The 25,610-nt window shown below is 39.4% G+C and overlaps 1 protein-coding gene across 2 annotated transcripts in view; it reads right to left on the bottom strand.

Moving 5' to 3' along the window:
• Positions 1 to 25,610, bottom strand: part of LOC126248645 (cysteine protease ATG4C) — an 81,609-nt gene that overhangs the window by 13,389 nt on the left and 42,610 nt on the right. For both annotated transcript variants that reach the window (XM_049949827.1, XM_049949828.1), the window contains 2 exons: positions 14,859 to 14,935; positions 3,963 to 4,169 (listed from right to left, as the gene is read on the bottom strand). In XM_049949827.1, the coding sequence (XP_049805784.1) occupies positions 3,963 to 4,169; positions 14,859 to 14,935 (284 nt within the window). The remainder of the gene's footprint in view (positions 1 to 3,962; positions 4,170 to 14,858; positions 14,936 to 25,610) is intronic.

Raw genomic sequence — 25,610 nt, 5'->3', positions numbered from 1 at the left:
TGACATTTGATCTGTAGTGGAGGGACCCCATTCTCCGCATACAGGCTGGTCAAAAAGACACCTGTCGCAAGTCTGACCCCACAGTGGTGGATTAGGTCCAGCACCTGCAATGCTGAAGGTGATGCCGAGCCATATGCCAGACTTCCAGAATAAAGACAGGGCAAGATCACAGTTTTCTAGAGCTGCAAAAATGTAGAGCAGTTTGTGCCCCAGCTAGTGTTACTACGGGAGCAAAGAGTATAAAGATGCAATAAGCACATTTACTTAAGCTGGGAAAGCCATGTCAACTGGGCATCATAGACCAGTCGCAGAAAGAAATAGACTCCAGCCCAATGGGCAATTGGTTCTCAAGGTAGAGTTCCGATTGTGAATGGACAGTACCATGCCGGTAGAAGTGCATGACATGCGTCTTGGCAGCTAAAAACAAAGTCATGGGTGAGAGCTCATGACTATGCCTTTTGTACGGCACCCTGCAGTCACTGTTCAGTGACACCCAAAGAGGAGCAATAGTAAATGCAAAAATCATCGGCATACTGAGAGGGTGACACTGTAGACCCCACAACTGCAGCTTGATCATTGATAGCCACTAGAATAAGACACACACTCAATACAGAGCCCAGCTGGGTCCCATTCTCTTGTATATTGGGTGTATTGCAGAACTCTGATCCATAAAGTACGGTGTGACAAGAAGTTCGGACAAAAAATGTGGAGCAGGTTAAGGTCATATTGGGTAATGAGATGCCATGTGGTGTCAATGCCTTTTGCAAGTCGAACATGACAGCTATTAGGTGTTGATGTCAGGTAAAAGCTGACTGGGTAGCTGACTCCAGGTACCAACACAGCCATTGACTTACCATATATTCAAGCAACTTGCAGGGAACATTAATGAGACTAACTGGGCGACAGCTGCCCATGTCAAGTGGGTGTTTACCAAATTTCAATGCCAGGAGTGTCACACTTCATTGTCATTGAAATGGAACTCATCCTCGCTCCAGATACAGTTTAAAATGGCAAGGATGTGATATGGCAATTCACTGATAGGTGTTTGAGCAACTGACTGTGGATGTGGCCTGGCCATGGACCTGTGTGTTTGGGCAAACGGCTAAGTCACTTGGGAACTCCGACTCACTGGATGGAGCATTGTTTGCCTTCAGGTGAAGGGAGGGGGAGGGAGACGGGGGGAGGGGGAAAAAAGGAGTGCCCAATATCCTACGAAATCCTAAACCAAGTTGAAGCAAAGCTGGCAACAGAGAGACCATACAGTGGAAAAGCAAAGAAGAAAAAAGAATAGCAGAAAAATGGACTTGGAGTATGGAAAAGGAAGGTGTCCTGCAAGTGTTGAGAGCCCAGTGTTGACGAAACACATACAAAAGGGATCTGAGCCCCCTCGGGGCAGGGGGGGGGGGGAGGTTGTATGTAGCCATGAGTACATCACTACGTAAGCTCTGCTTTTAGCAGTTTTGTTTTGTTAGAATGCATTTCTCCTCCAGTAAAGATGGTGGTGATTTGGTGACTTGGGACATTTGAGTTTCTTGGTATGTCTCTAGAGAAGAATTTGTGGCACTTTAGGGTTGCATGGTTTATTTTTCTTTTCTTTTATCTTATCTTATTTTGTGGGATTTGTATTGTTTGGTGAAAAGTGATTTCTCATAGCTCAGAAGTATGATGGTCACACTTGCCAGTCAGCCAGTCAGCTTCCCTTGAAGTCATTCCAGGAGACAAAAGCAGTGCATGGTTGGCTTTTGGGACTGAAGGGACCAGACTACTAGGGCCATCGGTCCCTTTTTCCACAAACTTGAAACACCCACAAAGAATAAGAAAAAGCAATGGAGATGACAAGAGACAACATAGGACAGGAAAGACACAGACAGTGACCAGAAAAAAGGAATTAAAATCCCACCGAGTATGACAGTGGTTGGCTGACCATAGAAACAAGAAATGAAAAGCCAACCATCAAGAAACGTACTGAAAACCCCAGTCTAAAATCGTAGCCCAAAGGTCAGACTAAAAAAAAAAAAAAAAAAAAAAAAAAAAAAAAACACACTTAGATCAAGTGATAAAAACCCCCTGCACGAATAGAACTCAAAACTAAATCTGACGTCATCTGATAAAAGTGCAGGAAGCATATCAGGCAGTGCAAACATCTACCTGAGCGGAGTTAAAAGCGGGCACTCCAACAAGATGTGGACCACCGTCAAAGCTGACCCGCAGCGACATAAAGGTGGGTCCTCACGGCACAATAAATAGCTGTGTGTTATCCACGTGTGGCCAATGCGCAGCCAGCGGAGGACAACAGAGTCCTTGCGAGAGACCTGCAAGGAGGAGCGCCACGTACCGGTAGCCCCCTTGATGGCCTGAAGTTTGTTGGGTGAAGGAAGGGTGCGCCATTCTTCACCCCAGGTGCGAAGTACCTTCTGCTGCAAAACTGACCTGAGGTCACTCTCCAAAAGATCAATCTCCAAGGCTGGTCCACTGACAGCCTGTTTGGCCAGCGTGTCAACAGGTTCATTTCCGGGGATGCCAACACGACCTGGGGTCCACACAAAGACCATACAGCGGCCACAGCGGGCAAGAGTATGGAGGGACTCCTGGACAGCTGTCACCAGACGAGAGCGAGGGAAACACTGGTCGATAGCTCGTAAACTGCTCAGGGAGTCACTCCTGAGCAGGAGCTGATATACTCTAGGGCGGGAGAGATGGCGACCAGCTCGGCAGTGAAAACACTGCAGCCAGCCGGCAATGAGTGTTGTTCATTATGATCCCCTAGAGTAAAAGCAGTGCATCAGATGATCTTAGAGGTCTAGACTCTCAGGAATAAATTGATGAAGAACTTTGAACCACTGCGATTACATTAAAGTGGCTTCAAATCAACAATGCAGGAAATTTTTTTAAGAAAACTGTGATGGGCACTTGGTGCCTTGTGCAGAACTTTTGTCAGAGTGTAGCGGAGCTTATATCAAATTGTTTAATCATGGCATTTCCAATGTGAGAGGACTGATTTTATTAAATACAGGTACTGAATGAGCAGTATGTGTGAGGCTTTTCAGAAGACAAAGGATACAAATAAAAAAGTAAATGGCAATACCATTATCCTCATTTTGTCAGCTTCCCATCACTCTGTGCTACAACACTGGCTCTTTCAATTAAGTACTGTGTGCAAGATTTCATTAGGGTCTTAGAATGTCCCCTAATCTACAGAATGCCATTGTGGACTCCACACTTAATATGCCCTGATCACTTTCAAATTGATACTGGAAAGCATATGAAGCAGTCTAATAGTGACTTTACTGTTTAATTTTGTTATTTGTTAATTACAAATGTCTGCTTGTGTCTGTGTATGTGCGGATGGATATGTGTGTGTGTGCGCGCGCGCGAGTTTATACCTGTCCTTTTTTCCCCCTAAGGTAAGTCTTTCCGCTCCCAGGATTGGAATGACTCCTTACCCTCTCCCTTAACACCCACATCCATTTGTCTTTCCCTCTCCTTCTCTCTTTCCTGATGAAGCAGCCGTTGGTTGCGAAAGCTTGAATTTTGTGTGTATGTTTGTGTGCCCATCAACCTGCCAGCACTTTCGTTTGGTAAGTCACATCTTTGTTTTTAGATATATTTTTCCCACGTGGAATGTTTCCCTCTATTATATTCATATTTGTTAATATAAATACACAAATAAACAAACTCCTGCATTAAGGTAGTTAAATACTTTTTCCACTTCTTCAACATTTCTTTGAGTTGAGAAATCTTTTGCACAGATTAATTAATAACTATAAATGTTTAACTCCTGCAAAATCAAACTTTTAATATTTGTCAAATATACAGAATGTTCACATAAGAGTTGTACAATCAGTGCAATCTTTAACAGCCACCTATGGCAGAATATTTAGTTATCAAAAACCTTGTAACACCACACATGTATTTATGTATGAAAATAACTTGATCTGTTATAATGATCTCTACAACTTTACCTTGGAATCCAACGAAGTACAGGGAATGTTTTGGTCGGCCTCCAATTATTCCAATACAATTATCCAAAGACAGCATGGCAGTAAGACATGGTGCATATATATAATTCAGTTTTTCTGCACCAAGACGAACTGGTATTAACAAAATTAAAGACTTCCAGGAGCCTTTACCATTTGCTTCACACTGATCTATCACATCTTGAAGATATACTGCAAACAAGCAAAATAGTACTCTGGTTGACTCACCTCCAGAAATAATAAAAAATAACAAAAATGTACAACCATCATAATTATAGTATAGTATGCAAAAAGTTAATCTTGTACTCAGTGTTAGATGACTTAATAACAATGGAAAAATAACAGGAAGATGCTTAGAAAAAGATCAGAAATGGACATAAGAGAAGAAAGGCACGACTAAAGGTGGCAAAGACAGTTCAACATGATGGTTGGTAATGTTCTAGGCAGCGGGCACGTAGTCGTAAGCAGAGAGACTGCGACAAAGTAAGATGTATAGCTTAGGATTAACTAAGTTAATTAGTGTTAGCCAAGGAGTGAGAGGCATATATATGATGTGAAGCTCATTTCCAGCTGCATATTTAAAAAATACAGCTATTCATGAAAGAATTTCAAATAACTCGTGCAGAGAAATGTATGTTCATGCTATCTCTGTACGTTACAATTTAAATTTTGTAACACTGTACCATGTTGGTTGTAGTAACCATTTACCTGAGCCCATCAATTATAGCAGAGTATAATGATGGTTCTGCCAATCCAGAATACTGAACAGGGCCAGCATGTGGGTCGTCACATTATGTGAGTTCACAAATTGCTCTGTTTTATATTAACCTTCCAAACTGTATATACCAAGTAGGTACAATGACCAAAGTTTGTCACAGGGTCTGAAAAGAATGTATAGATTAGTTAAATGATGATAGGCCCTATTTGAGTAGCCCAAGGAGGACATTTTGCAGAGCAAATTACTGCACTAGCTGAATAATTCACAACTGACGTAAGGAGGACAGTGACTAGGTGTCTGTCCTGGTGAGGTTGATCAAACCTGCTGATGGTCGGTAATCGAAACTAGTTTGAGACAGTTGCTTTCAAAGTCGTAGCTTGAAACGCACAAAATAAATGTTCAATCATCATGGTGTTTTGCATATGATGAGCAGTTCTTATCACATAAATCACTCAGATGAGTACGTGAAACGATTCTCTGCTAAGTTAGTGATTATCTGAATTTGATTACTTTCAGTGTGACACTTTTTATCTGTATCTCATGTATTTCAATTATTTAAGAAGCTATGTACATTTCTGTTAAATATAATTTCTATGACTTTAAAGAAAGGAGGTTCTCATGTGAAGTGATGTTAAAATTGAAGTAATTCTGTTCGTTTCTTGTTAAGACTAGTTTTTTCCAGATTCATTTAAATATTCTAGTACAAGGAAAAATTTAATGTCCGGTATGCTGGCCAGAACCAGTATGATTTCTATCCAGTTGGAAGAAGTGTTTTCACTGCAATACAAACTACACAAGCACACAAAACACAAGAAGCAATATCAAAGAGCATACAGACAGATTGTTGACAGGATTAAGGTTATTGCCGATATTTGTTTTATGGGCAATAAGGCCATGGTCCAAGGCATAGTTCTCTGCCTAATGTTACGTCTTCCAAAGTTTAAAACATCAGCGGTGGCTTTAATAACTCAAAAAGCTGTTACGGTGCCACACAAGTTCAGCAAGCTTAACTGTTTATATGAATCCACACAATGGTCAGTTTGTGACATCATCTAATGACTGCCTAAGATCGCAGAGTCATGTCAACTTCAGTTATGGAGCTTGTAATGGCCAAGAGTTGCCACTGTTTGTTTTATTTATCACTAGGGCCCACATCTTGTCTATTTTCAATACGACTTCTTTTCTGTTAAAGTTGTTTTTGTGCTTTTGAATTTCTATGGTCCCTCTATACATCACACTGTAGTGATGATTAGATCTTGCTAAAAACACAGTGTCAGAGAAACTAATTTGGTGGTTCCCTGGTTCCAGTGAACGATCTGCTACCGCCCATTCACTCATCTTGCCCAGGTGACAATTACTCTTGTGTGCCATATAAAAATTTGCAACAACTTACTTTCAAAGGGAAAACAAATTTTATGAGCAAACTTATGGTGTGGCTATGGGGAACCCATTCAGTGGAGTTGCAGGAAAATTTTTATATGGAAAAATTTGAAGAGACAGCCCTTCAGATGGGGAAGAAGAAACCCTCATGTTGGTTTTGGTATGTGGATGATACTTTAGTTACATAGCCTCATGGAGAAAAAGAATACTTACAATTTCTAAATTTTTTGGATAATATTGATTCTAATATAAAGCTCACTAGGGAAAAAGAGAAAGAAGGTCAAATTTCATTTTTGGATGTACAGGTACTTAGAAACCTGATTGAACTTTAGGGCATAAAGTCTACAGCCCAGTCACATGGATATATACTTCACAGAAATTCTAATCACCATCTTAAGCAGAAAAGAGGAGTTATTAAAACATTTGTAGACTGGGCTAAAAGAAGCTGTGAGCCACAGCACATGGAGGCAAGCTTTATCACTTGAGAACTGCCTCCAGAAAATATGGCTGTTCTTACAACAAGATAAACAGAGCACTACATTCTAAAAGGCCTAAAGTTCCTAATGAAAAAGAAGCATTTGTAAGAACTGTCAAAGATTGCATCACAAACTACTCAGAAAACACTGTATGGACACATTGATTAATCTAACAAGAAAGTTAGGCAAATATCTGGAAAATTGCAGAGGATCTATGCTCATTGCTTGCCACACCAGGAGAACATAAAATCCGTTGCACTTGTGGTCAAGTGTACATAGGAACTACAAAAGGATGATTAACACTTGCCTTAGGGAAAGAAAGAGCAATTGTTGTCCGGGCAAGATGGATTAATCAGCAAAAGCTGATCATGCACTAGAACCAGGGAACCACCAAATTTGTTTTTCAGACACTGTGGTTTTATGCTAAGACGTACAGAGGGGCCACAAAAATTCAAAGGCACAAAAACAAATTTAACAGAAAGAAAGCAGGATTGGGAAAAAAGCCAAGTTGTGGGCTTAATGCTAAATAAAACAAACAATATAAATATTCCTTTTTGCAAGCTTCATGACTTAAGTAGGCACAACTCTGTGACCTTACACAGCGGTCTTATGACAACACAAACTGACCGTTGCATGGTTACATATAATCAGTTCAGCTTGCTTGAGAGTAACTGCTTTATGAGTTGTTAAGGTCTCTGATGATGTCCCCAGCACTGGAAGACAAAACATTAGGTATAGTGTCACACTTCTGACCATGACCTTATGCCCATAAAACCAATGTCAGCAACAATGCAAATACCATCCGCAGAAGTCAGCATTATACAATGATTAAGGTTGTCTGAATTTTACTGACATCTAAATAAAACTAAAGGGCTAACAGTAAATGGAACAATCATGGGGGAGCCACAAAAAGGGAAAAGCTACTTAGTCATTGCATGCATGGTGCACAGGGTGCCACAAAAGGAAACAGCAATTGAAGTAAGAAATCTGAGACAGACATTTGCTCTGTTCCAAATGATTTACATCTCAACATCCAGCATCTTACAGCATCAGCATGGTGGACTAGTAACTGATATTTGCTGACTAGTATTACAGACTTTCTGTGAAGAAAACCTTTAAGGTGCGTCCACAGGATGCCTTTTTTCTATTCAACTTTGCGCACATGCTTACATTTTCAATGTCGCAACTACGCACTTGCCTTTATGCATGTGTAATTTCCACTAAATGGAGGCCATATGTAGTTGCACGTTGCTTCCTGTGATTGGTGGGAGTTAATGTATGTTGACTCCAAAGAAAACAAGCTGAAATTTATAGAAGATTACAGACAAAGAAAAGTTATGTGGAATGCTGCTTCTACAGTTCATTTGAATATAAGTCCGAGATGAGGTGCCCTGAGCGACAAGTACTAGATAAAAATTCTCCAATCATATTACTGCAAAGACATGGATACTGTAAGTCTCAAAGTAAGAAAACAAAGAAAAACCTGCCCACTATTTTATGAAAAGTGTATATGAAAACTGCAGATGATGATTCTTGATATGGTGACTTAACAGAACAGCTGGGGAGGCTGACATCTGAACAACAGAAATGACAGTGAGTGTAGCTCCTCAAAAAACAACTAGAAACTCAAATGAGGGACAATGATTTATGCAAGAAATACAAACTTTGAAAACACAACCTCAGTTCTAGTGGATTCTTGTGTCTGGCATTCCTGAATTTGTCTAGTCTGAGATTGTTAATCTAAATATAATCTTTCAAAGATTAACATTGTGTAAACAACTTTGTTATAAAATAAAATACAAATGACACATGGAAAGTTAGTTAACCTTATCATAATGACTAAGATCCTCAGTCCTTCAGTACTTCTCAATTTTAGGAATAATCACTGAAATGTTTAGTTTTGAAACATGAAATACTTAGTTCAAACTAGTATATAATTCACCAGTTACCAGCAAACTAAAAGTTATTGCCAGTCTTATCACTGCAGTTTCCCCAAGAAGAAAATCGAATACCTAAAACCTTGCTGTGACCACCTCCTGAAATTTGCAAACAAAATGTTGTCACTTTGTATTTCTTTACTCATATTATATAGATACTTTTTTACCCACAGCCACCTTTGTGTTTTCTATTGTGTTGCCTTTTCATCACAATGCAGCACAAAATCCTAAGCATGAAGGGAATACATAGCAGACTGCTTGCACAATAAGGCAATGTGTGGACACGAGAAAACCCACGTATATATGTGTTCTTCTCATTAATTTTCCTGCATGCTCTTTGTCCCATGTCTCTCTGATTGTGCACAACGAATGAAGCATCATGTGGTCATACCTTTAAACTCAACAGACTAACAGCTGAAAAAAAGTCAAGCACCCAGAAGGTACATTTTTGTGCAGGGCAGTTATATACATTTTAAGGCACAACTGCACTCCAAACTAAAGCCAAGATTCCCCATCAGCTGATGTTCAAGTAGCTTTAGAATGGTGAAATCAAGTTTAAGAAGTCAAAAACCCAGTACTTCGATCTCTATTTCCTTTCCTGAGAAGAGAAAGGGAGCATGTTAATTGCCTCAGGAGAGGAAGAAATGGACAGAAGTTGCATCTGACTGAACGCAACAGTAGTAGTGAGTAGGCACTTAAGATTAATTTGCAGAGTTCTCTGTATTTATAATGTAATTTTATTTTATTTTCTGGCAAAGTTAACATCCCTTGAGGTTAATATAGTATAATGAGAGAAATCATTGTGCAGTTTTTTTCTATTCACAAAAATATTTTCTGATAAAACAGTCTTTGTCAGTGAGCTACTCAATGTGGCCAAAAAGTTCCGAGACCGACTTTATTCCTGTTGTACAAACACCACTAGTGCAGTACCTATGGTGGCAGTTTGAACTAACAACTGCAAACAACAGATGTGCATTTGATCGGACTGTTGTGAGCACGCAGTGCTAAGTAGTGGATGTGTGGCCATACGGTGCCAACGTAGTGTCACAAATTGCAACTGAGTAACATCTTCAAGTCAAGTGTTCAAGGCATTTGCCAGAATATTTTGAAGAAAAGAAAAGTGTGTAAAATTTGTTCCACACAACTTGACTCCTGAACAAAAACAATGCATGGACAGCTGCCACAACATGGCTGAAATGCAGACTGCAGATAGTTCTTTTCTGGAAATCATCATGGGTGATGAGACTTGATATTATCCATGTGAACCTGCCACAAAATGACAAAACCCATAGTCACATGAAGGGCAACACTTTGACGCCATAACCGACATTCAAGCCAAAGTGATACACGAGTTGAAAAACATACCAAAGTAGAACTTTTATGACAGTTTCACGTCATTGTCTGAAAGTTCTGTGCATTGTGCACAGCTGGGGAAGTATTAAAAACACTATCGTAATGTTTCTTTATTTTTTTTTTTATTAATTGATTCTCAAAACTTTTAGGACTGACAGGGTATACTTTACAACATTTCTTGCTATTAGGCCGTAATATGCATTACTAAGATGATACAGTAATTTTTCATGTGTTTCTAGGAAGTAAATTAAATATGACAAGATAAAATTTAATGACTTGTAAGGTTTTTTCACTCTTCTAAAAAATGTTATTTTTGACACAGAGTATTTGTAACCAGTTCATCACATTATGCACAAACAAAAATTAATTTATCAGTACACTAGGCTCCACTGAAATTCAGAATTGCCACAACACACTTGCATAGATATTGTTCACCCTGGCATCCAGCAATTACACATATGCCTCACCTCTGAGTGCAACGTCAAGTATGACAAAGCAGGCCATACACTCATTTTTGAGAACTAACTGTTCTCATAACTGACAATATACCAAAAACTCGTTTGAATCACAGTTTTGACAGGCCATCACGATGATTATGCCACCTGCAGAAAGAAATTATCAACCAATGCAAACATTTATGACTCTCTTGTTCACTCTGTTTGAGATGGAGATGCAAAACAATCATAATTTCCATACCCAGGTGTAAGACCTGCCCAATCCACCCAGCCAGCACTTCCTCCTATTCCAGTCCTGTCACAGGCTAATCCTATCCCAAAAGATGCTGGACCACCAGTGAAAGCAGTAATGGCGTACCAGCTCTGCTGCAATCAGTGCACGGCTTTTTTATATTGGTATGACTACCAAGTAGCTGTCCACCAGGATGAAGGGCCACCACCAAACTGTGGCCAACAGCAAAGTGGACCACTCTGTGGCACATCATGCAGTCAACATAATAAGCTTGATTTCAATGGCTTCTTCACAACCCAGGCTATCTGGACCTCCTCTCCACCACCAGCTTTTTTTGAACTGCACATATGGGAGTTATCCTTATCACACATTCTCCACTCCCAAAATCATCTTGGCCACGACCTACACTAACTTACTGCTCCCACAGCCTCCACCCATCAGTTTCCACACCCTCCATCCTATCACCTACTCCAACTCACATCTCCTCACCCCCTCCCTCCCCACCACTCTGAGCCACACACTGCCAAAGCACACACTGGTCTTTTCCCATTCTCTGCTCTGCTCCTTTATCACTCCCTGCTCCCCTCCCACCCTTACCCACAGCCTCACAACTATGTGCCTGGCAGCCTTCTCCTTTCATCACCTAATCCCTGTGTGGTCCACCAGACAGTGCCGACTTCTTCTCTCTTGCTATCCCTCCCCCTTCCCCACCCCACTCCGGACTACTTCTCCCATTTGACGCAACACAGTTGCATTCTCGCAGAAGATAGCGGTCATGTGTGTGAGTGGTGTGCTTGGTTGTCTGGAGGGGAGGGGGGGGGGAGAGAGGGAGAGGGACTGGACAGTCTATTGTATAATTTCAACAGATTTTCAATTTAGTGCTAATTCGAAATGTTGCTTTCTATTGCATTCTGAACTATATGTATCAATTTTCTCATCTATGTTCACAAATTAACTGTCCAAAACATCTGCTACACATGCCATAATAATGCTATAATTCTTAGCAAAGCACTATCTTTTCTATGGTTAATTTCTCTGTTTCTCTTTTTAAAATATTTATTATTAGTTCTGGTTTAACAATGTTTACAAGTTTCTATGATCACACAGAGAGTGCCCAATTCTTTTTCTTCATTCTTCTCTGCTCCTCCCTAACTCTTCAGGAACAGTCTTATTTCTTATTAACAAATGAGTCTACCAAATCCAAATATTATGTAGTTGTTCCTGTTTTCTTCTTCCATTTGGTACCACATACATTACAGTCTTTGGAAGTCTATTTCTTGCACTCTTTTGATGAGCTCACACAACTTTAAGTGTTTCTGTTGAATAAAATTAATCACAATTTTGAACACTGATTTGGACTGATTACTTAGATTCTTTTATTTTTATTTTCTTGCTATCACTACTGAACACTTTCAGAAATACATCTCTACAGGTTCGTAATTTTGAATTTAGTTACCATTTCTTTGTACAAATTTCTGAGCCATAAGCAATATTGCTTACTGTTATAAAAATTCTTGTTCTAATATGATCCAGTAAAACCCGAACTTCCATGTATTAAACAGCTTCAAACATCTGATTACCTTAGAAATGAATTAACGTGTTAAATATTTGATGTTAAACATGTAAGTGAGAAAAGTTTAGAAAATATTTGAAACTATACTTAAATTTTCTCAGACATCATTAAATGCTCTCATTATGAAACACTGGCTGAACATATTCTGTGTAATTTGCACTCCATTTTAAGAAAAAGTGAAGTTTTTCACACATCTTAGTGTTTATGATGTCACATCTCCCGAACTATGTCTCATACAATGATATAATTTTGCAGATATATTGAATAGTATACGTGGGTACTGCCTGCAAACTAACTGTGTTGTAAATAGAGTCGGTTATGAAGTAATAAATTAAAATTTCATGGCTGATGGTGAAGTTTTACTGGATGAACAGTTAAAACGTCATAAGCGATAAACTTTTTTTCCTTTCATCATTTTGTGGAGGGCGTCACCAACAAAGTTTCATACAGGTTTGAAATTATTTGTAAAGCTTGTTGGAAGAAGCTAACTGCTCTCATTCTCAAATACTATACGAATAAAGGCCAAGTATATGTGTGCGTCAGTTCTGTTGCCTCAAAATAAACACAATTTGTAACTGTAATACTTGTTTTAGTGTACCAAACTTTTAATATAAGATTATACCTCTTAATTTCATGATGACAGCATTTTAAATTTTTAAATCCTGTCAATAATTAAAGGAAGTATTAAAAATCAAATTTTTGTTGTCCCTGGAAGCTGTTCGATAGACAGCCTGCCACTGGTAGTGGGTTCCAGGATAGTCTCTTAGTAATACAGACCTTCCCTGTTTATCCCACACAATTCCTTTTAATAAATAGTTCTTGATCTAATTAATTTACCTTGTTTCCTATCATTTGTCATTTCCACTTCTAAGTATTTATTTTTATCAGTAGCTGCAACTGTTCTCATCACTTTTTCGAATACAAAATTGTCATATACTCCACCAGTTACCATGTGTTTTGATGAATCTCCATATTTCTTAATTTTTTTTTCTTCCAGTGTTGTCGAATTTCTTCTGTGTATATTTTAAGTCGCATGGATGAACTCTAATGTCCCTGACAGCCAGTTTGTAGCTTGAAATCCAGGTGATAAATATTTGATGTGGCTAGGATATGCCTGTAAGATGTGCTTACCCTACCACAGGGCAGGACAACCTGTTAAAGGGAGCAATGCCAGATACTAACTATGCTTTAATACTGAACATATGTTTATGTGGGCTGGAGTACCAACCGGTTGTCCATCATAGATTACTTATAGTTGGACTGGAAGTCTTTCAGGAAGATTGCAGAAGAAAGTTTCAGTGGTGGAAGGAATTATTTGCTCAGTGAGACCTTTGTGGAAATATACTATCCAAAAATGACCACTGTCAAACTGTTGGTAAGGACAAAGTTAACCATCCCATGGCAGGACAAGCTGCTGAGCACAACATGTTTAATTTCAATGGCTGGTCCACACCCTTTGCCATCTAGATTCTACACACATGAAACTCATTCTTACAAATATCCATTGATCCCACAAGCCTCAAGGTCTCAACCTCTACTAGCCCATGTCCCACACCCACCACTGTTCATTTTCCTGTGCCTCCCCCTTCACAGAGTTAATCTATAATCACACTATTCTCTCCTTGGTTCCATGTTCCTTTGTTTCACCTTTCTCTCTCCCTTTTCCCAACCCACTTCTCCAGTCATCATGTGTCATACACATCCATCCTTGTGTGCACGAGAGCAGGTTCACTGGTGATACATTCCTATCACTTTCTTTTGCTGCCTCACCCTCTCAGCCATTCCACCACTTACAACCCCTCATCCCTCTGAACTTCAGCCTGGGACACAGTAGCCATGTGTGTGTTTTAATTCTAAAGAAGTATGCTGGATGTAAGCTCACAAATTTTTGATTTTGTTTACATACATATCCACCATTCAACAACTCAACACTGAACTATAAGGTGAGTTGCCACTTTGAATCTTTCCACTGTCTGTATTCCATACATGACTTTGCAGTTTCATATAAATATCACATTTGTAAACTCTGTCTGAAATGCACAAATCTTAGCCTCCTGTACAATGAGCTTTCTGCATTTTTTTTGGATAGTATATTTCCACAAAGGTCTCACTGAGCAAATCATTCCTTCCACCACTGAAACTTTCTTCTGCAATCTTCCTGAAAGACTTCCAGTTCAACTATAAGTAATCTATGAAAATATCCACATTAGTCATAAGATCACTATAATATTAGGCTTTCATTTTCCATAGGCAAGAATGTCATTCTAGGCGGAAAACTGCTACAGATTGCCAAAGGTTAGGAGAGATACTAAATATGCTCTTGTGAAGAAAATCATTCTGGCTTTTGTACTGCATGCTTTCATGGAATCATGGGAAATTTAAACTGAGGTTTTCAAATTGGTTTTGATTGCACACTTCCTGCCCAAAAATCCACAGTTTACTAGCGTTTAACACATTTAGCAGAAACCTTTAAGGACTACACTTGTACCCTAAAGACAAAACTCATAACTAATTTACATTCAGTGAAGTCAGAGAAGCAATGGTTCCAAACAGCAGCATTTGCACAAAAATAAATAAAATACTGCAAACTTGTGCAAAATGTATCTCTAATGAAATTATGTTATTTACACTTGATACTATGTGAAGGACTAAAGAAACTATTCAGCATTCAATTAATATATATTTATGATTTTCTTGCTTTTGCACAAGCATAGGATAGTTTTTAGGCCAGTTTAAAAAATTATACACTAAATTTACCTGCACAATCCTGGGCAACATACACCGTCAACTGTTCAAAGTCACTGGTTTCTCTGGTGGCCATATCCACAGCTTTCCTGAAAAAGAAGGAAATAAATTGTAACAAATAATACAATTTAATGCCATGAATTACCTCACATTAACAATTACTGAAACAGAACTTGTGGTCCGTACAGTCCAAGCATTACAGTTACGCTAAAAATTGAACTAAACAAGATTTGCCCATGTATCAACATGCAGCCCACTTAAAAATACACTAATGTGCAAAGACCTGTTTTAACCATTAAATGGACTTAATTCCAACTCTGTCCTTAACAATTATACACTGAAGTGACAAAAGTCACGGGATAGTGATATGTACAGTCTTAGACACAAAAACTGAATGCTGACTGGCCGCCACAGAGACCAAGTCAGTCTGAGTTGTTCACTTAAGGTGGCCAATAAAACTGACCGCCCCTGACAACACTAAGTCCGGCCAACTGCACAATCTGGCAACACTGTAAGATGCGGAAGTGTTGTCTACTTCCAAGATGTGTAGTGCGAGCCTGTGGTCTAGTGGTAATCATCGCGCATTCTAAACTTATGGTCGCGTGTTTGTGTCCGACTCTATCTTTTTACCACATTTCGGCCATCGTCTGAAGTTATGAGTCTGATTGAACATTGAAGATAATTCACTTCACATTGTACACACCGGTAAATAACAAATACTTCCAGAAAAAATTCCACAGGACAGCTTGTGGCTGCGTCACGAACAGAACAGCTTACGCTTGAGCGTTTCCTCACGCTGCAGTGCCTACCGGACACCAGCCAGACACCACCCACCGCCTGAAATCGGGCGCCATCCAGGTGAACGCGGCATGATGCTGCCAGTGTATGTATCAACTGTCATTTGCGAATTTGAAGTTCTAGTTATCATCTTGCAGTTAAGTAATGGACTTTGCATACTTGAAACTTATGAACTACAGTTAAGAATTGTAAACTTGGGTTGCAAGTGGAAAAAGGTGTAACATCTGCAACACAGTATTTACTTCTGTTATAATAGAGGGGTGAATGCAGAGAAGGCAGCTCGAAAGATTTGTACTGTGTGTGGAGCAAGTGCTTTTGGGAAACATATACCAAAAAAAAGATTCTTGATTCAACAAAGATCGTTCTGGCACGAATGTCTTTCCACATTAGGGAATCCTGACTACTGATGTAAGTGATGGATTACCATTTAACCATCAAGCGACATTTACTTTCAACAGGCAAGGTTCAGAAGTCTGGTTTAGGAATACTGCATGCTCTAATTCTAAACAACGAAAGTCAATGGAGTGACTGTTATTGCAATTTTTCTCGAACGTCATCAGGTCACTCACTGTGCATTCCTATGCAATACTGTTACTGGTGACGAGTAATGACGCTTTTATCGTTAACTTCCTAAAAAGAAATGAAAGGCTGAACCCTACCAAAAGACGTAAACTTAAGCAAAGGGAAGTGTGAACATAATATTTTCCATCCCAGAGCTCCAAAAGTGTGTTTTGCACTACGAATTCTTCCGCAAGTGTGTGTCCACCATAGCTAGAATTTCTTGCCAACAATTGAGACACCTTTCAGTCGCAGTGCAAGAAAACTGACTGACAAAACTACATCACATGTAATACTGCATGATAACGCACTCTGTTGATTTGAGAAACAAAACTATCCAGGAGATTGATAGGGAAGTCATCTCTCAGGCACTTGTTCCTCTGATCGTATACTCTTAAAATTTTACCTTTCCCACTCTTCATCGATCAACCGTCAAGGCAATTCATTTCTACACAAAAATGTTCTTCAAACTACACTGCCTTAATGACATCGTTAGAACCAGTAGGTTCTACAGGCATAGAATTTGCAAACTACTTTAGCATTGTCAGATTGTTTTATATATTGTGAAAGAATACACTGTTGTTGATTAATTTCTCTTTGATGATTACTGTTGTGTTCAATAAACTAATGGAAAACGCAATTAAAATATTCACTGTAATAATACAAATTACACTCTACTTACTACAGAAACATCATGATGACCGTCTATCTTAATAAAGCATTACGTGTCTGTAAGATGATTGTGGCTATTTTAGCATGAATTAGTAGGATATTACTGACTTTTGACTTGGAAAGGGTCTGTATTTACTTCATATTCTGTATCATACTCAAGTATTAAGAAAATGTGGCAGTTCATAGATAAAATTATGTATTCATAATAAAGAAAAATATGTGGGCAGAAAACAAAAGTGGCATTATGAATTTTGTAGTACCATAAGGTTTTCGCTCTGACTAAGGTGTACTGAAAGTAGCAAGACGAATTTTGCTCGAGCATTGTCTTATGACTCCCTTATTGAGTTTCTATCTGCCTGGTTATTGCTCTGCTACAAAAGAATTAAAATTTTGGCTTTCAGGCAAACGAAGGCAGCTTGCACCTGGTACACAAGTACATGGAGCTAGCAAAGAGGTGTGGCAGCTGTATCTTACTTATTGGTCCAGTAGCTGCTATGATAGACAAATCACAGCATAAGAGATTAGAGTAGTTGTATTTTCTGTGCGGAATGACTTTCATGGACTATAAAGCATTAACTGACATCCTTATATCACATCTCAAAAGAAAATCACTCACGTTACTCAAATGAAATGACAAAATGATATCAAGTGAATTCAGCAGGATAGTTCTGTGCCATCAAGGAAGTAATTCATTGGTCACAGAGTTGCCAAACATATTCTGCATTATTTCCAGGTTTCAGTTATACTACCAGGTAAGATACCAGCTGATGTATTCTGTGAGTGACCTTGGAAGATTCACATTTCTGTAACTAGGTTTAGCGGCTAGAGCACAATTACTTGTAATACATCGATGCACTGACTCCAAACAAAATGTCATAAATTAACAACTGCAACAATTCTTTGTGTCTTACTGTCTTAATCGGACCGAAACCTTGAAAGCGTATTGACCAGAGGCAATTCACAATTTTGGAGCTTCTCCAGTGGTAGAGTTGGCAATGTATCTTTGCTATACAATATTGTTATTGAGATCACAGTCATTGGCACACCCGCCAGAACACAGGAATGGCCTGACTTCTTTTTGTCAGCGTTTCTGAAGGATATTCTGTCATTGCTCGAAATGTGAAGACTTAAGGCAAATTCGAATATCCCATATGGCGAAAATCTGACGTTTCTATTCTTCCAGCTCTAACAGTTACAAGTGGCAAAAAAGTGCCTGTGAACCAGCAGTTATTAATGCAGTCATAATTAGGGGAATCTGACAAACTCTGTCATCTGATAATTGTGAAAAAATACTTTTTTCATCTGCACAGTATTGCAGTATGAACCCAGGGGTTTCGCAGGATTCCCATACTTCATTTCTTTGTGATCATTTTCAGTGACAGTAGAGGAGGGGCAAAACCATCTGACTTGAAATATACTTTCCCAGAGAGATTTGAATCTTTGGCTACCGTTGCAGTAGCACATCCAGTGAGGTATCAAGAATGTGAGAATTCACTCATTGCTGTAGTTTAGGCTAGGGCAGAAAGAAGCAGGTTTCCCACAAAGTAAACAACGAGACACTGTAATTAACACACAAAGTAACCATCTCGCAAACATAAATTTTCCAAATTGCTGTCACTTATTAAACATAAATTGTTCAGAAAATTACAACTATATCTAGCGAAATGAGTAGGTTAATGCAGCTCCAGTCTGTCACAACCACTGAGTTGCCAAACATATACCAAACAGCACTTAAGATAGAAATGTGTGTGTGTGTGTGTGTGTGTGTGTGTGTCACTACGAATTGAAACAGACAGTCTTGTTAATCAATTAAATATTGAAGGGCATTAAAATACAGCAACGGTGGCAGATGAAAATTTGTGCGTGACCAGGTTCAAAACTGGATTCATGGTCTGAAAGAACAGACACCACACATATATGCATATACAGGGTGTTTTAGGAGGAACAGTACATAAATTAGCAGATAGTAGTATAGAAGAATTGCATAAAAAATTCCATATAAATGTGTCCATTTTTTATTGAGATGAGAGATACAGCTGTTAGTACATAACCCTAACAAAGCAAAGGCAAATGAGGACGTTCAGAGTTGATTTTTGAAAACTTCCCCACCAACTTCAATGCACTTTTGACTCCTCTTGGTAACACCACATGTAGCTCTTCTGAGGTCATCTTTGCATTCTTTTATGAGGGCTGCACTATTCTTAATCCGAACGATCAAATCGGCTCTTGGGTTTACTTTTTCTTTGTAGACTTTGCCTTTCAATCATCCCCACAGGCAAAAATCCAAAGGGATAAGGTCTGGGGACTTTGGTGGCGAAGTAAAGTGCCCATATCTACTGATCCATCTTCCGGGAAATGTTAGGTTTGGATTATGTGTCACCTGACAACTAGAATGTGCAGGAGCCCTGTCATGCTGGAGGAACATACACATCCTTGTAGCCACAGGAACCTCTTCCAATAATGCTGGAAGCTCATTTTCAATGAAGTGTAGACAATGGGGTCCTGTAAGGATGAACAAATGAAACAAAAATGCATTGAACCCAGTTGTGTGTACTCAATAAAAAATGGACACATGTTATATGGCATTTCTTCTGAAATTCATCTACACTACCATCTCCTACAATATTTACTATTCCTTATGAAACATTCTGTATAATTATTCAGGTCTCAACAGACCATTGAAAGTTTTCAGTGCTAGATGCATGTCATTGTAAGAACCTTTGCAGGAATACAGTGTGGCTGCAAGCGAGTGGAATAATGGACTGGGGGCTAGCGCGTATGTGGTATGTGGCAAAGGTGGGAATTTGCATCTGATGAGGAGCATGTGTAGATAGGTCCTGCAGGCAGGTTGGCCGTTGTGTCCCGACAGTGCAATGGTTAGCGCATCTGCCTCGTAAGCAACAGATCCTGGTTCGAACCCCAGTCGGGCACAAATGTTCATCTGCCGCCATTACTGTATTTCAAAGCCCTGTGACAGTGTGGATGTCTGTCATTCGATACTTAAGATACAATTGTTTTCTGAGGCAATACAGGTGATATCCAAACATTTGTCTTGTTACCAATGTCACGGGACTTCGATGGCATCCATTCATTAGTCATTGCTTTGTGATGGTGCTAACCAATGGCATATACATGCGAATCAGATTGCAGAGCACATTTAGTCAAATAACGAATGGTCAGTATAGAAGTATTTATGAACAGTAGAAGCAGGATTGCAGTGAATTGATCACTTATCCAAGTGCAACATAAAGTTCTGTGTAGTGAGTTATTTCAGCTGCATAGCTGATGGTAATATTTGTCAAGCAATTCACTGCAGAATTAAAGTAATGTAATTAATGCAAACACAGTTGTTACCTGCAGTGATTACAAGTTGCTGATGATTGTCAAGAGTAGCGGGAAGTGCCTCATGAATGTGAAGTTTCATTTGTGCTACACCTAGGACAGAGAGAATCCTAAATAATGGTAAGGAGTTACCCAGTGAAGGGAAGAGTATACATTTTGTCTCGAGTCCATTCAGTTTGATATTAATGTAGTTCCTGATGGTTTCACACTAACACTTTCTTTTGGCTATCAGAATACTCATATGGGAATTATCACAGTGTAATTGCTAGAACACTGGGTGGGTGGTGTCCCGGAGACCCCACTCATACAATGTGGCAAGCATATGATGTCACCAGGTCGTGTTGTATGCTTTATGCAAGTCAAAAAAGATGGCAACCAGATGTTGACATCTAGAAAAGGCTGTTTGGATGGCAGACTCAAGGGGCACGAGATTATCAGTGGTAAAGCGACCCTTGCGGAAGCTGCCCTGACATGGAGCGAGTAAGCCACCTGACTCCAGGACCCAACGCAACACAGCCGCTGACACACCATATGTTTCGTGAAAAAGTTCGAAAGTGCTGCGAGTGATAGTGATAATTTGGAACAAAAATTAAAAAAAGACAAACCAGCTTTTTTTTAAGATGAAGGGACACAAAGAAGATGACTGTTTTTCAAGAAGCAGCTAAGTGTGCAAGATCAAAATAATGCTGACAAAGCTGACTGCTATTTCTCTATGAATGAGCCTGCTCCAACATTTTGCGACTCACATTTTTTGGTGCACAGACAGTGATTGCCCATCACACAAGTGCAACGATGAAAAAGTATTCACACAGAAAGGACAAAACATATCAATGACAAGATACCTGCCTGGGTTGATATCAAGGATCTTCACGCCATAAGATGCTATTTGGGTATCAAAGTAAATCAATCTGCTGACATAATTACATTACATCAAAGTGGTTATATCACAGAAGTTTTACACCGATTCAGAATGGATGACTGCAAGCCAGTAAGGACTCCACCGGCGACTGAGAGCAAGTTGGATGCAACAGCTATGAACATGGAAGATGGCACTCATGACCCATTCAGAAGGTTGGATGGAGCACTGATGTAGTTCACTGTCAGCACTTGACAACAAACGCTACGCAGTCAATAAGCTAAGCCAGTAAAATAACAGCCATAATTTTGTTCACTGGTAAGTGGCTAAGGAAATCCTTAGATTCTACAAATGGACCATAGACAAGAAACTGACCAAAATCATGTATAAGGAAGGTATATTCAGTTTCACACATGCTGATTGGGGAAGTTCTGATGCTGATAGGAACTCATTCACAGCATAAAACTTCACCTTGTCCAGATCAGCACTCACACTGTATTCACTGTAGCAGACAGCCATTGCTCCTTCATCAACTGTAGCTGAGTTACACGTGCCTCACCAAGGCAGCAAAGGAAGCAATCCACTTTTCAATATTCACATGAAGAAAGAGGGTTAGGGAAACTGTCATACATCATCTTGTTCAATCATAGTCAGTCAGGTCGAAAGTTTGCACATAACCTAGATTTCACTCACAGCTGAAGCACATTAATATAAATTATTACTTCATACATTGAGCTCTACAAGAGTATCTCCTGAAATTGGAATACCAGCCAACAGAAGGTATGGTGGCAGATGTACCGATTAAGGCTCTTCCTACACTGAAGCACGAGAAATTTGTTTAAGGACTTGGGCTTCAACCCTTGATCCATAAACTTAAGACTAATTTCTTAATTTATTTCTGTCTCTAAAAACTGAGTGAGGATGTTGACATGCAAATTTTATCACCATGTAATATCTTTGGTGCCTATAGGAATTGCTGTGTGAATGTTTTTAAGTCTGTTGTTCTGTGGCTCTCAAGTCTGTGTTGTTAAATGTACAGTGAGTTACAAATAAAGTTGTTCAGTATTTGTGTGTTGTGCCATAATTTTCAAACCACATCTTGACAAGAACAATGCACCAGCCCACAAAAAAGGCTTTGGCAATGGCAAGCAAGACACTGGGAATCCCAAAATTCAAAAGAAAATTTAAAACCTACCTTATTAGTGACTCCTCCTACAAATTACTTGAATATCTAGATTCAGGAATTTCAAATTTTTGTTAGCTACATGGCAAATAGCAGTGTTTGTTATAAAGCTGTATGACAAGTAGTAGTGTACTATAACCAGAACTCTGTATTTATAAATGTAAAAATATTTTTCTTGAAAAATATCATTGCAATGAAGCAAATATTAAGCTGCTGATTGCAGTTAACAATAGAATACCTACAGATTTTCAATAACATGTACAAAAATATTGAGGGGGGGGGGGGAGGGGGGAGGTAACCTTGCAACCACAAGAAAATTCTTTAATTATTGCTGAATTTTATTAACAACAATTTTTAAAGCAATACTAAAGTGTAAATAGGGTGAAGAACCTGAAAATATCGAATGCAGAATTCGTTGTGAGAACTCAGTCTACTAATAAGTGAATGACAGTTTATGAACACCTCAATTAGATTAAAATTTAGGGATTAAGTTTAAATAAAAAAATTTAAAACAATTTTAGAATATGATAGGAGAATTCATTAAGAATAACAGATTTTGAAAATTTTAAAATATAAAATATACAACTAGATTACAATATTAATATAATAAAACTGAAGAGGCAGCAGCGTTTTTTGAAAGTCACATCATTTTTACAAATTTACTCAATGATATTTAGAGACATAAGCATGAGCAGCATAAAGTAGTTTAGTGACAGTTCATTGTTTATACATCACACAGGTTAAGTTTCTATGATGTCTTTGTCTCAAGTTAATATATACCTTGACTTGTTCCATATCCCTGATGCTTGTCCGCGATGGGATCTGTTGCAACGCAAATAACTTAGATACCGCTGGGTAAAATTATGACACCTTCCTTGGTTGGCACAAGAAACCAGAGTAACAGGGAAAGTCAGTCGACTGAGAAGAAGTTACACCACAGCTGATTGCTCGTGCAGCAAACATGGCTGTGGAAGCACTGGGTTGGTTACCACATGTTGTTGCCAAGCAGAGGAGCTAGGAGCATAAATATCATTGATGCAGCACAAAAGCAAAGACATCATGGTCTAGATGGCCACTTTTTTCATATCAGAGCCATGGAGTTCTTGTTGCTTTCATGATCGGAACCTATGCAATAGTAAAACATGTACCCACAGAGCCAGTATAAAGCACCCTCATTTTTAGTCAAAGGCATAACAGTCTAGCAGCCACTGTCTACAAGGAAAGGTCCTAACCCAGTCCACTTGGCGATACAGTTATACAGTAACCGCAGGGGTACTGCTGGCTCTAAGTCCAGTGTTGTGTACTTAGTGCCTTTCAGCTGGTTGGCCATCTGTGGGCCTACATCCAGTTGCTGTTAGCCTTCTGACAGCTGTTTGAGACTAGGGCAGTGCAGCCAGGAATGTACCTGTACCTATAAACCACTGCTTTCAAGGGCAGGCATTCCTGCTGAGGGCTTTCTTCCTCTAGAAGGACCACAGCTGGGTTCCGCACCTTCCGGTGCCTCCTGCCCTGAGCTGCCAAGCTGTGCCAAGATGGCGTGCGCGCGCGCACACACACAAACACACACACACACACACACACACACACACACACACACACACACACACACACACACACTGTATGTCAGTGTTCCTGCTAAGCCACTGGCATCACAGTAGGCATCGTACCACCTGCTACATCACAGCCTTCCCACCTGCTGCCTTCAGCACACGCTCAGGAGGGCATTGCCACAACAAAGTGTTGCATTGAGTGTTGTTGTGTGTTGTGTGACTGCTAATGATGTTTCTCTGAGCAACCGGTGGTAATCATCCTGACAACAATTCACTGACTCAACTCAACCCTCTTACTGTACAGGTCATGCAACCCAAGCCTCTGCAGATGGATGGAACATGATTAGTAAATGAATGAATGAAAACTGAAGTATTTGAAAGATCAACTGCTGGAACTAGATTTTACATCCTCTGAATTTCACCTACCTGTTGCCACAACCAAGGAAATTTATGACTGGAGAACATTTTGAGTCCAACAGGTTATCAATGTTGTGAATGGATATTTTGCAGATTTACCAGAATCACACTTCAGGGATGGAATCTAGGGTGAAAATGGTAGATAATGTATATTGTCGTAAAGAGGATTATACTGAAATGTATATGATTTTTGACTGAAGTAACTGTCTTTCACTTTCAGGTCAAGAAATTTTCACAATAACCTCATGCTTACTTAATCCCTCTTTTCTCAAGGACTCAGCAACAGAGCACATACACGGTATTCATCTGTAAAAACATCACCTAATGTCACGCGAGTATTCACTAAGCAGTAAAATGGCAAAGTCACATGAGACATCAGGGTCACATAAGTAAATTGAAACCAACTGCAGCTGAATAATTTTTATGTTGTCTAATTAATGTGGCACTTGAGCCAAGTATTGGTCTGCTGAGCATTTCCCAGTGATTCTGTTTTAAAAATAGAACTCTGCCTTCACAGTACACAAAAGAGCCACCACCATGTTCTTGACATACCAACAGTTTCAAACTGTGACAGATTCTCCAGTTTTGAATACACATATCTTGTTTTGAAAGTTGGTATTTTATTACTATAAAGCCAGATTCTATAATTTTAACAATGTGGGTGCAGACAATGCTTAAAGGAACCTCCATCTAGTTACATTATCCCCTACATTTGATGTGAGGCTCAAACAGCTACCAGATCTGAATTTTAATACACATAGTGCAAGCCAGTCAAAAAAGAAAAAAGGTCCCAGAGAAAATATGATTTTTACACTCAGCTTAAAAAAACTACTATGGGAATTGTGAAGCAGAAAGTAAGTGTGACAAGCGTTATTTTTATATGACAGAAATATAAAAACAAATGCAGGTAGTAGGCAGTTATTTTTTGGGTGATGAAGCACTGAGAAATTACCTCCAATACTTATCTCAACTGGAAATCTTTCATGATCACAAATCATCATACAGGGTGCTCCATGCTTCAAAATGACATCTTCTGCAAGGAACGTCACAATTTTCAAGCTTCAGCAGGCACAGCTTTGGTGACTGTGTAGCAGGTGAGGGAGCCAGTGTAGACTATTATTCAGTTATTACCAATTTGGTGGTTCAAATGGATCTGAGAACTATGGGACTTAACTTCTGCGGACATCAGTCCCCTAGAACTTAGAACTACTTAAACCTAACTATCCTAAGGACATCACACACATCCACGCCCGAGGCAGGATTCGAACCTGCGACCGTAGCGGTCGCGTGGTTCTAGACTGTAGCGCCTAGAACCGCTCGGCCACCCCAGCCGGCACCAATTTGGTGGAATGGCACTGCTGCTGGTGAAATTAGTACCAGATACCCGA

This window comes from Schistocerca nitens, chromosome 3, assembly GCF_023898315.1.
Source record: "Schistocerca nitens isolate TAMUIC-IGC-003100 chromosome 3, iqSchNite1.1, whole genome shotgun sequence".
NCBI lineage: Eukaryota > Metazoa > Arthropoda > Insecta > Orthoptera > Acrididae > Schistocerca > Schistocerca nitens.
Note: the sequence above shows the minus strand (reverse complement) of the source record. Positions and strands in the feature narration are given on the sequence as shown.